This window comes from Calonectris borealis, chromosome 12 (assembly GCF_964195595.1).
Source record: "Calonectris borealis chromosome 12, bCalBor7.hap1.2, whole genome shotgun sequence".
NCBI lineage: Eukaryota > Metazoa > Chordata > Aves > Procellariiformes > Procellariidae > Calonectris > Calonectris borealis.
This window is the reverse complement of record NC_134323.1, coordinates 2,592,359-2,605,174: the sequence shown is the minus strand read 5'-3', so window position 1 is coordinate 2,605,174 and position 12,816 is coordinate 2,592,359. Positions and strand designations below refer to the sequence as shown.

General features: G+C 47.1%; 1 protein-coding gene and 1 long non-coding RNA gene across 3 annotated transcripts in view; both read right to left on the bottom strand.

The window, feature by feature from the left end:
- Window positions 1-3,246: 3,246 nt before the first annotated feature.
- AMFR (autocrine motility factor receptor) overlaps window positions 3,247-12,816 on the bottom strand; it is a 28,611-nt gene continuing 19,041 nt past the window's right edge. The window contains exons 11-14 of one of the 2 annotated variants that reach the window (XM_075161007.1): window positions 10,959-11,093; window positions 9,815-9,898; window positions 4,980-5,164; window positions 3,247-3,462 (exon numbers count right to left, since the gene is read on the bottom strand). In XM_075161007.1, coding sequence (XP_075017108.1) covers window positions 3,312-3,462; window positions 4,980-5,164; window positions 9,815-9,898; window positions 10,959-11,093 — 555 coding nt within the window. In that variant the 3' untranslated portion in view covers window positions 3,247-3,311. The remainder of the gene's footprint in view (window positions 3,463-4,979; window positions 5,165-9,814; window positions 9,899-10,958; window positions 11,094-12,816) is intronic. The other variant, XM_075161008.1, reaches the window with a different exon arrangement.
- LOC142087154 (uncharacterized) lies at window positions 7,617-9,808 on the bottom strand. The gene is made up of 2 exons (XR_012675350.1): window positions 9,474-9,808; window positions 7,617-8,670 (listed from the first exon to the last, which is right to left on the bottom strand). It is a non-coding gene; the product is annotated as an uncharacterized LOC142087154 (long non-coding RNA).

Below are 12,816 nucleotides of genomic sequence, written 5' to 3'. Positions count from 1 at the left end.
GGTTCTCCAAGAAAGTTGAGATTTTCTCCCTGCTGCAGGAGCAATTTGGGGTTTTTATTTTTCAATAATTTGGGTTTTTCTCGCAGTTTGGTGGGGTTTTTTTTGCAATTTGGGGTTTTTTCACATTCTCCTTTGTCCCGGGTCCCCCGGCTCCTGCACATGCCGGCGTCGGGCACCGCGATGGCAGGTGGACACTCACGAGCCAGTTGCCCCTCGGCGCAGCCTGGGACCGGGCTGGTTTCTCGCTCGGCGCTCACCATCCCCTCCCAAAACACAGGAGCGCTTCCAAACCCCGCCGCCCATCAGCAAACGTGGTGAAGGAGCCATTGGGTGAACCCCACCAGCCAGGACCCCCCACCTTGGCTTTACGCCGGGCCACCCATCGAACGTCAGGCGCACCAGAAGGCTGGTTAGAAAAGCTGCTCCTTCACGCGGCAGCACCTCCTGACCAACGTGGTCTCTTCACGTTCCTGCTGTTTACAGCGATGCAGAAGCAGCTCGTCTTGGCACTGGGGAAGTCTTCTCCTCGGATGACCTCCCTTGCCGGGGAAGCGGAGCCAGCCGAGAGGCCGCCGCTGGTCCATGTGCTCCTCTGCACAAACCAGCCTTTCATCGCTGAAGTAGGGCGTTTTGCAGCCGTGCCGCAGGCAAGGATGCCATCCAGCGCCTGGCCAGGGCCCGCTCCCGAGGGAGCAAAGAGCTCCCGGGAAAAGCTCAGGAATCCAACAAGAGGAGGAGAGAAGTTCGGAAAGAATAGCCCAAGAGTCTCTGAAACATCCCCATCCCTCCTTGGTTTAGTTCCAGGAGCCTCCCTCCACCCACGCAAGCCGGGCAGCCCCTTCACTCATCTCTCCTGCGGGATCTTGGGCAGGAGGGGTTCATCCAGGACAGGCTCACGGCATCTTCTCCTTCCCCATTGACCTGCTGCCAGGCGAAGGACTGGGCTCCACAACAGGGTCCCTCAGCATGCAGAGAGAAGGTTGCTGGCCGAGAAGAGCTTTACCGGTACCTTTCCAGGCCAGCACAAACGTAAGAAATCAGGGATTGATTTTTTTTATTAATTTTATTCGGGGTGGCCAAGATGCTGCACAGCTCACAGAGCACCAGAAGTAGGCTGAGGTGGTTTGTGCACCACGGCTGCCCAGCTAATCCCCAAGGAACCAGGGGCTCTTCACCTTCTGTGTTTGAGGAGGGGGAAAGAAACCTCTCCAGGGCACAGCCCTCCCTCCCCGGGAAGGTGGGCAGGCTGGGAGAGGACACGCCAAGGTGGTGGAGATCTTGCACGCCCAAAGCTAGGTCAAGCCCAAAGCTAGGTCAAAACCTGTCCTGGCTGCAGGCATCCCCTCTGCTGAGATGAAGCTGGGGTCATTTTGCATCATCATCATGTACAAAATGCATCATCGTCTACAAAATCTCCCAGAAACGCAGCAAGGGGGAGGAACTCAAGGAAACCCAGACCCCCCCGAGAAGGATTTCTGTGCTGTTTTCTCCTCTCCCATCTGCTCCCAGAGGAACGTCAGCTCTGCTGCTTGAATAAAGACCCAAACTCTGTCCCGTGGACACGTACAATAGCTCTGTCCCCTTCCATATGCTGCCAGACAGTTCAAAACCCCACTTTGTTTTTACAGTCCCTCGGGACGCTATTTCTCTTCCATTTCCATGTTCACGGCACGACTGAATTCCAGTAGCAATTACTGCTCTGCAACCCGGGGCTTGGGAAAACGTTCCTCAAGCCGGTGCTAGGCGGCTGCGCCCCTTCCATCGCGACAGAAAGGGGGAACCGAAGGGGACCAAAGTGCGGGTGCTGCATTTACAAAGCGAACACACGCCAGGAACATGAGAAGTCACACTACAGAAATTCCCAATTTCCAACACTGACCAAGATTTTATTTTTGTTGTGTTTTTGTTTTTTGTTTTTTTTTTTTTTTTAAACAATAGAAACAAAACAGCTGTGCTCGGAGCAAAACCAAAGATGTCAAAAAAATTCTTTGAAGTTCACTAATAGCATTGCAAGGTAAGGCTTCCCAAAGAGTTTTATTGAAATAAATTATTTTCACCTAAACATCGATGCAACTCCTCTCATTAAATTCACCTTCAAATGTCCTAAAAACCAACAGTAAAAAAAAGTTACCAACAATTCTAGGTAATACTGGGCTCCTTCTAAAGGACAGTGATACCAGAACTCACTCTTCAGAAGTTTAAAAATTAAGTCACTGCCATGTAAAATTCAACTACGCAAGCTAGCATCGGCGGCTCCGCGTGGATCTCGTGTCAAAAGTTCTTTAGAAAAATCAGAGGTTAGCAGGTTGGGCTGCAGCCAGCCTGAGGTCCGGCTGCCCCAGTTCCTCCAGTCTTTCTGAATAAACTCACGGTGAAGTTTTGGGGTTAAAAAATGAAATAAAAAGCAAGATAGTGGAGCTATCTCCATGAAGTCCCATCCGTGTTGCTCTGGAGTCCAGAACAGGCAGGTTTTTCTATCCTACTCCCTCGGCTTATGGTAACACTGAATTGCAGGGGCTGTAACCTGGCCTCACGCCCCCTCTTCTTCCCTCGATTCCCCTCTCTCTCACTGGTTTCTGGCCATAAAAGGCAACGGAAAATAACGCAGCCCCGGGGAGCGAACAGAGCCAGACGTCTGCCCGTGCAGAAGAGCCCAGGAACGGCAAACAAACTATTTTATGCTGGAATCGACGTGACACAATTCATGAATTCGGTTTTTTCTGCGCTGTGTAGCTAGACAACTTCCATCCAGCCTAAGAACTGACTCTCCAGCGCTGCCTCCCCAGCCCTTCCAGCCGGCCCACGCAACACCCTTCGCCCTCGATACGAACAGGGACCGAAGAGTGGGCGCCTGCTCATCTAACGCAGGGTTTGCTGCAAATTTCTAAGCTTTCTTCCCTCTTGGAATAACTCTCCCTGATCTCGAGCTGAACATGCCAGTGCCCTCCGCGACCTGCACCCACAGCTGCTAATTCGGAACACGCTTTCCCCAGCCTCTGCTGTGCAGTCAGCCTCACACCTCATGCTAGCTGCAGAAATCATGCCCGTGGTTTAGAAATTGCCTTCTGTTTGTGGAGGGAATCAACATCACATAGAAAATATTACAAAAAAGGTTAATTCGTCAGCTGTCCAAACATTATTAGACCACATGCTTTATACAGCAGAGAGGCAGCCAGCTCACTCGGCAGCACAGCTAGCTGAGCTCTGCAGAGACACTTTCTTGCTGGTATAGAAAGCGCAGGGGGGTTTTTTGTATTTAATTGATTTATTCAACATTGCTCACGAGGAGGAGGAAGGAGGGACAACGGGCGCTAAGAGTTTTGCTGCATCTGAAGTCTCCGTTCGGCGGCGGCAGCGAGCGTCCTGCGACGCAGGGTGACGGGATCGGCGGATGCTCCCTCAGGCGGAGGAGAGGGCTTCTCTGTGGTCAACTCCTCATCGGAGGTTTTGTTTAAATAACGCCTGCAAGAGGAAAAAGGAAAAGACGGGTGAGCAGAGCCCACCTCATTTTGGCTCTGGAAAATACTTCACTGGTACATCCATGAGGTAAGGGAGGGTGCAAGGCACACTGAAACCAGGAAAATACCTTGATAAAAGCGCACACAAGCTACATAAAAAAATAAAAAGCCCGTTACGATAGACTTTGCAGAGTTGGCAGAAGCTCTTAGTTTCTGTGCAAGATCCTTGTGCCCGTGGGAGGGAGCCGGTTCTAAAGGCGGGGGCTCTACTCTTAGCTCAGAGCAATTCACTGGGACTGCAGATCAGTCACCGAATCTCTCTCCCCCGTTATTCCACCACTTGTGAGACGCTGGCAGTCATCTCCAAGTCACGACCACAAGAAGTCACTCCCTGACGGTGGGTAAGCCTTTGACAGAAGGGGCACTAGGGGCGCAAAGTGTAAGGTAAGGCAAAAATACAAGGAAGCAGCTGCCAGACTTAACATCCCTATGAATTTTTCCACTTAGTGACAAAACACAGTAGTTCGCAATTCCACAGCTCTTCAACATGGGAAGGGAACCAGGAAGTCAAAAATACTTTGTCTCCCTAAATGACATTTTTCAAACATAAAGAAAAAATTATTCTAGGAGCAAGCCTCTTTATAAACTCTGAAGAGGTGTCATACCCCCGGTTATTTATATGAAGGCATTTCAGTGGGGAAAAAACCAAAAGAACGTAGGTAGCCTGATAACACCAAAGGACGCATAACTCGGTGTAGCTTTTGTAGACCCTTTCAGCAGTCTCCCTGCGATACAAAGGAAGGGACCACACTTGTTACAAATGCTGACGAGTTTTCTCTACACCACTAAGGCGCTTTTCCTTCTCTTTTTAATCAGCAACCAGATGCTAGTAAAGTTCACCGACATGACTGGAACGCACTTGAAAAAAGTTAAATTCTACCTAAGACACCTATTACTAGTTGGGCTAAAAGAAAGAAAGTTTGTCGCTCTCTCTTCAGCGGCGTTGACCTGCTGGTCATGAGCTCCTCTGGTGTGCTCTAGTAAGTGGCCATCTGTCGACTCTGGGCTGCTTCGTGCTTAAGACACTCGCCCTGTATTTGGAAAGAGTGGTGCCTGACAGTAATTTCAGCTGTAACAGCACACGCGGTGTGGGCTGACACCTATACCAGGAGACGAGCTAAAGATGAGTAGGGGACTCGGCACAAGTAACGCGTCCTCACTTATTACAGGCTCAGACTAAAGCCCGTTGAAGCTGGAGAAATCATCCTCCGATTTCAAAGAGCTTTGGATCAACCGCTTAGGAAGCTGTGGACATGTTGGGACACATGACGCTATTTCAGAGTTGGGTTTATCAGCGACGGTTGTCTTAAACAGCATCCTGAGACTGCTGTAACAGATGTATTCATTCCTCTTACTACTTTTTACATCAACCCAGGCTCTCAGTGGTCATAATCCATTTGAAACCCGTTCTGGGGGGACTATAGCCAAGTGGCCAGGCTGGGGTTTTAGAAAGGAACATACTTTCGAGCTTGCTGCAACAAGTCCTCCTTCCGCTGAACCAACATACGCTGCCTTTCATCAGCTGACTTTGAAAAGCGACTTCCCCTGGCCTCAAAATCTTCTGCTTCACTAGGCTCCGCTTCCATTTCGCTGAACTCCACCGTTTCTTCCAGTCGTGGGTTGAGTTCAAGTGGCACTCTCTCAGTCTAAAAGAAAAGGAAAGAAGTCGTAAGTCTTTGCGGAATTTGCTAACAGGGCTTCTTTGCATCAAATCAACAAGCTACAAAGGACTGTCATTTGCTGAGGCACTGGAAGAAACCAGACTCTCACCTGCTGTACCCAACTCTCTTGGGCTCCTTTGAAAAGCCCAGCCAAAATACAGAACAAAGCTATTTCAAAACATGTTCAAAGAGCCTGTATGCTATAACGCTGTATCTTTTATGCCATGTTTGAAAGTAATCTCCAACATTAATTACTCATAATTAATGCTCTATGAAAATGGGGCATTTGAAATAGTCAGATTCTGCAGCTGACTCGACAAGCAATGCAACAGTAAAGAGTTTAAAAAGCTGAAATCCATATACTAAGGAAAGAATAGCAAATGTATTTGCAAAGAGGAAGTGTGCTTGAGAAGGGAATTTATGAGGCTTCGGTTCACCGGGCTCTGCAGCGCCCAAATTATTGCGTATTCAGGCTGCTGGAGCAAGGCTGGCAACTGTCCCGAGCTCGGCGTGTCAATCCGAGAAGCTGGCAGCCCCCACGCAGCGCCTCCTCCCCCCTGACAGCTGGCCGACAACACTAACGGGAAAACCGAGCGGCTGCAGGATGACGCCGGTGAACCAGCATAGGTAAAACAGCACATCCTGATCGCATCCTGTCATGTACGATCAGATCAGCTCTGCGATGGAAAAGCGAGATGTTACTGGCATCAAGAAACAAATCACCTCAATGAAAGGCTTAAGGGTTTAGCCATCATTTGGTATCCCAGAGGATTACTCAAACAAGTAGGATGCATCAAGAGAGGTATGAGCCAAGTCAGCTCCTACCGCCTAGTTTTGGGCCTTTGCTAAACCCGCCGCGGAGCCTGGGGGGCCGGGGAGGCGGGCGCCGCAGGGGGGCCGCTGCCCGAGTCCCAACAGCCTGGACTCGGCCACCTTACAGCGTGCGACGCCCAGGTTTCGGCAGCTGATGTGCAAAGCTGAGTCATTCCAGAGCCCTAGAGACGCACCGGTAACGCCATCTCCCCGATCAACGCCTTCAGAGAGCGAAAGCCGAGACAAATGTCGCTTCCCATCAAGGAGGTGAACCAAGCCAGAGCAGTACGAAGACTGCAACCTCAGACACAGGTACATCTTCAGCCTATTTCAGCGAAACCCATGAATTCCAGCGTGCCGGGGAAGGGCTCCCCGTGTCACACGCACTAACGCATCGGGATAACGACCGGCTCGAAGCAATGCCACGTCCGAGAGGAGGAAGCGGAAGCTCCACAGAATGATCTCACGGATTTTACCCAGGACCAAGACGACCTCGGCAGACCCCGAAGAACCGGTACGGAGCAACCCGGCTGCTGCTTCCCATTACCACGCAGGTGGTCACGGAAAAGGGAAGCTCTGCTGGGTAAAGCAGTGAGGAGGGCACTCATTACGCTTGATGTTCAGACAAGGTAACTTTTTTTTCCCCCTGGGCTATTTGTATCAGAAGATGCAAGCTAGCTCACCTGAGCTTTTTTTTTTCATAACGTTACAAAGATGCAAAAATCAATACCCTTGTTCAAGAGCCTGTTCTTCTATCTGAGCACAAAGTGAGGAGGTTTTAGAGACAAACTGAGGAGGTTTTAGAGACAAAAATATCAAAACTAATTGCAGGAAAGGTTACGACAAGCCTCAGTATGAGAGCAGATCTCAGATGCAGAAACCTGTACACTACAGAAACTACTTCTCCTTCAGGTTCCAAGAGAAGAAGTTTCATGAAAGCCATGGGATGCCTCAGAAGTGTCTCTGAAGTCACCAAGTACTTAAGCAATGATAATAAACCGGATTCTCAAGGTGGGGGCAAAAGCTGCACCAGGCAAGCTTCGGCTTTGTGACAGCAGCTTACTAGTTAGGTCTGAGCAGTCCTACCCCATCTCCACCCAGGATTACAGAAACAAATAAACAAACACACAAAAAAATTTAAAGGATCATCTTCAAACACATTTTAGCACATGAAAACACAAGCTTGCAGAAAGTAGCTCAGGGATCTGTTCTTATCGGGAGTAACAGCAGGATCAGGAAAGAGGGGAGGGAGGGCAAATACGACAGGGCTGGAGAGCGAGCGTGTAGAGCATCATGCACGCTGCTGGAAGCAGCAGCATTTCAATGCACGCCTGGAGAAAAGTATCTGCACAGCATCTTACACGTGTTCAGGCCAGGACTGTTAGAAACTGTCAATGGCTAGAACATTATCTCGCAAACCTTTAACACGATTTATACCCTGGTGGTGCTCAGAGATGTCTCTCACCTCCCCTTACGCCATGTCAGCACTGACACCCCAAAACCATAAGCTACATTTTGCAGGGGAGGTGGGGTGGAATCAGTCATTATCTCTATCTTAAAGACCTTTGAATTCTAGATAGAATTAAGTCATAATATGACATATGGCACAGAGGAAAACCAACACTACTTGTGAGGAAGGGTGCTTTTATTTGAGCATGTTAGTTCCCCTAAGAAATGTTATTTCCAACAAGCAGAACTCCAGTGGGTCTGCTGATTTTAAAAAAAGAAGAAAAGAGATGGAAAGCTTGTAAAACTTACTCTAAGGCTGCAGCACAAAGCAACTAGAGTTCCCATGGTCTCTCTCAGGGACTGTGTCATAAAGCGTGAAGTTACATCTATCCACTATTTGGAAATTCACGTCTCACCCAGAGGAGATGATGATGGCTTCTTATGTCCCTTCCCACCTGCATTTAAAAAGCTTCTTAAAAATCAAGCACAACCTGCTGAAGTAGCTTGTTTGCTGCTAGACCCTTCCACACAGACAGGAGTTTGACTGACTACAGCAACGTATTCTTCTGGCAAGAAGAAAGAGAACATCTACGATACGCCAGGTACTCGGTCAAAAACTGAAATCAAAATCAAAGAGACACAAAAGTGACGGGAGTTTCCTAGAGGAAGGATGCCCCTAGGCTCCCAAGTCTTCTCCCCACAGCAGAAATACTATCGATAGCAAGGAGGTAAGCAAGCTTGACTCCTAGGCAGATCCCTGCGGCTGTGTAACGAGGGTGAGCAGCTCGTTTGAAGCCAGCCTAAGTTAACGCTGAACGCACAAAGCATTTACGAGGCAGGAGGAGGACAGCAGCAACCGGAGCTTCCACAACGCTACCCAGCAGCAAGCTTCCCTCAGTGCACGGCAGTCTCAGTCTCCCGCTTCAGCCTTTGCCTACGAATCCCGTTCGGCACAGTAAATATCCACCCAGGAAAACCTGCGCAGCGGCCACCAGCTCATCCCACGCACGCAGCCACCAGCAGCCCCACTCAGCTGCGGGAAATTCGCCACCGCTGAGGTACCTCCAGGCTATCACCGTGCTATTCTACAAAAGCAACCGCCATTCACGCCAGCTCAAACACATCATTTGAGCAAAGTCCTCAGCTGTAATTCAAAGCAAGGAGACGTCATTAGAGAGCACGTGCTCAATGACACGACGTGCGAACACCACTCCCAGGTTTTTCAAGTTCTGTAGAAGGAAGGACGGAGACACAGGTAGCGCCTGTGAAGAGCAACACAATCATTCAAAGCGGGATTTGAAGCCAGTAGCGAGCTAAGGAAAACTAGTTAGATACCATTTGTAAAAACAGAGGTTTTACTCATAAAGAACAGGGAAAATGCCACCAAAACCTTCCAAGTTAACCCAAAAAGTTACTAAAGAGTTGCTAGACCCAGATCAAGATTTTCATTCCTGCAGTTCTGCATCTGCTACCCCAGGCTCTTCTCAAACACCTGGACCAACCCCCACCACCCCTGCTTCAGCCTCAACTGCAGTCTCAAACCAAATGAAAGCTTCTTCTGTCTTGCACCCTGCTAACGAGGGAACTGCCACAGTTCAATTTCGGGTGAGTAACAGGCTGGCTATTTAGGTTATTAAAGGCTGCAGGGGCAGAAAGTCACACACCTCACATTCACTCTTTCTAAGCCAGCGGAAAAGGAGGTTTATAAAACAGAAACCCTCACGATTTTGCTACTACAGTCAGGGAAAACAAAAGTGGAATGAGACTCTATTCTACTCACAGGCTTTTTTTTTCCCTTCCTGCCTCATTTTAGCTAGCACATGCTGCTTAATAAAGCCCTTAGTGAAGAACAGCAAACCCCAGCGTTGTGCTGTATGTGTAAAAGGGCTGTTATCTCTTGGTCCTGTTTGTATCCCACTCCACTCACACCAAAGCTCCCCATGTCTTCAAGTGCTTCCTCCGGAACACAAAAGACTTCTTATACCCAGAAGAGAAATACTACTCATTTTAAGGGAAGTGTCTGGAGACGTACAGAACGGGAAGAGGAAGAGGATGGGGAAGAGCAAAGCATCCTGCTCTTCATATTCCACAGATGGGCACGGGCCTGACCAGACGTGAGCAGAGACATGATCTTTTCCTGTTCTTTGTATCACTTGAGAGCACTTTCCCTCCGGGAGGAAAAAGGAAAGCACACAGTTAATTCTTTACAGGCGCAACCACGCTGAAGTCTGACTTCAGTTGCCTGACAGTGTCAGTTCTGGTGTGAAATGCAAGGAAGGGCTGCCACCAAGCTGACCTGGTACGGAACCAAACGCACTTATCTGTCCATGCAGCTTCTAATTGTGCTTTTTGCCCATTTTTATGCCAAATTACCTGGGTGACAGTTTCAGTATCCTCCTGATCAGTACTGTGCCGTTCCACAGAACTGTTCAATGCAGGTCTAATGCTATCTGCACGCTGAAATGCAAACATCACGGGTTTAATACAGTGTGTGAAATGGCAAAACAAAAACGAGTTCTTTGAACACAAACTGCCCTCTGCAACATCACGTGTTATGTTCCATTTAGAAACAGATAAGTTAGTAATAAACAGAATGCACTGTGTTGAAAGAGAATTCTCTCTGCTTCCCCACACGCAGACTCCAGATAACAGTACTATCTGACGTGCACAGAACCAGAATTCAATATTCTTATTAACAGAAACATTGTCCCCAGACTGCTTTACTGAAATCTGCTATCACTAATTAAGAATAAGGCATCATTTTACCGACTACTTTCTTTGCAGAAAACCTTCCTAAGTGGTACAATTCAATTATCTGTCAGCAGAGAAATCAACTGGACATGTTCGGAAGGCTCTGCAAAAGAGCGACCAAGAAGAGCTGCTTTAACTGAGCAAATATTTGTCTCTAGTCTAGCTAGGACCTTTTGAATACATTTTTGCTACATGACTGAATATACTGCATTTACAGAGATTTAAACAGACAAAAAACAAATCCCAAGGTTTTTTTTTTACTAGAATTTGGCACTATACAACATGTTTGAGACTGTACAGGCAAGCACTTCAGGCGTCCTGCAGTCCAATCACATCAATAAGGGGCAAGCTATGGGGCATGGGTGACAGACTCCGACTTTCCTTCATAAAGAAAATACCCTGTATTACAAATGGATAACACTAAAGCACACCTGAGACCCATCCTAACACATGAAAAGGCCTTCTTCTAAGGGCCACAGTAAGGAACAGACGCGTATACCTCAATCACACGCCACTGTGAGACATTCCAACTGAGTCAGATGTTGCAACACGGAGATACAACACACGCTAGACTGCCAAAACTGGTTTGGCCTTTCCGGCTGCAACAGCTTCATATAGGTAAAATCTGAAGACTAATATTGCATTAAGCTAAGCTGGATTCACCAGTGCTTCAACTTACCTCGTTCCCCTCGCTCATTATTACCAGGCTCAGTTCTGCGGTAAGTAAGAAAGTCAGTGATTTTAGGGGCACGGTCTTATGACTTACCTGTGTGGGGAAAGGTACCTGGATGCGCCCTTCTAAGATGTTGTCAGTGGTGATCTCCACAGAACGGGTTAGCTGCAGGTCCTGTAGAACTAAATGATACGGAACCTGAGGGAACATCTCCTGAATCTGATGGGCCTGGAGAAAACAAAGTTTATGCAGTCAGTATCAGCAGGACATAAAAGTTCGCTGGTAAGTATCTCAACAGAAACAGATAAAAATGGAACAGCTCAAAGATGCTGTTTATGATACGATAACCCACACACAGAAAGAAAAACAAGAGAAGGAAAACCCACGCTGGCACTGACTTACAGGGCAGAATTTTGACTCCACTGAAGCCAACAGCAAAACTGCAAATCCTATGAAGACACCACATGGTCCTGAAAATTTAGATTCCTGAACAGTGCTTGTAGATGCACAAAGGCTTCAAAAGCTTCCCAACTCTCTTTTTATGACAGCCTTTTTAATAAAGATCTACACAAAATTCACATGAGTGACTGAAAGTTAGATCAACACTGAAAAAAAAACCACCAACCATTTTTCTTTGTCCCAGACGGGTTCCAAAATGGTACTGGTAAGGACAAGTGGAATAAGTTTTAATAACCTACTCTCTCCAGCCACCCTGCCTACAAGCCAGTTTAACAGAGTCTGAAAACTCACGTAAATTAAACTGAGTTGTCAGGGAACTGTTATTACTGAATTTCAAGTTACTTGAATAATATCCAAAATAAACAGATAAAAATAAGAGGGCAGACAAATAATGTGCTTTTAGAGTCCAACAGCTAGAGTTCATTAAATATTAAAATCTATATTTCAACTAATGCTGAAAGTTATGGGCGGGGGGAAATGAGAACAACAACAATAAGAAAAGTAGGGCGGAAGGAGTTTTGAGAGCAAAAACTATGCACCACCTGAGAGGGAGTCCAAACACAAGCAACTACAGCAAACCTAACGCTCCATTGTCCTAACCTGTGACCAAAACAACTGCCTTAGCATTTCAGCCTCTGACCTTTCCCTCAAAATACTTCCCTAGGTTTTTATTCAGTAACACAAAGAGGAATTTCGCTTATTTTCTATTAAAAATGTGTAACACACTAATAGTTTGCTAACCTGGGCCTTTCCATTAAAGTAAACATTTTAATGTAAGTTGCTACTGTACTTTTAATAATACACAATGCTAAGAAATCATTAGTCATCCTTAACAAAAGCCCGTTTGTGTCACTGTGTCCAGTAAAAGAAAAACTAAACTGACCTTAGATGGAGAGTTCCTGCATATTTAACTAATAAATCATCTGCCAGCACCTTACTGCTCCCTGCCCGCCCTGCCTCAAACCCCCTTAAAATTGTGGCCTTATCCTGTTGAGGCTTAAACAGTAGTGAAGGCTATGGGAGAGCTCTCACATTCAGAAAATTTCATCACTTTCATGAGATACCTCACTGAACATTTATTAACACGCTATACAGCACACAGTAGCTTTAAGAACTCAAAGGAAATAGCACTTCTCAAACTAAGTGAACTACGTGTGTTTCATGAGGCCATATCCTTCTCTTTTTGTACGACATCAGAGTGTTTATGTATGAAGTCAACAAACCGGGGATTTCGTCCTCAACACTCCTATCATCATCATGAATCAGCAAGAGTTGACTGTGCTACAGAGAGCCCCATCTCCCCCTGACAAGACACTCAAACAGAAGCAGCTATCTTGGAGCTTAGTGCTATTAAAAATAAATACTAAAAAAATCAAAAGCTACAAAATGGACTTGATCAGTTACCACTTGACCAACAGCTAAATTCTCTGGTTACAGACTCACACCCTTTGCTACTGCAAGTTGTGAGTGAAGATAAGTACTGAAAAAAAGC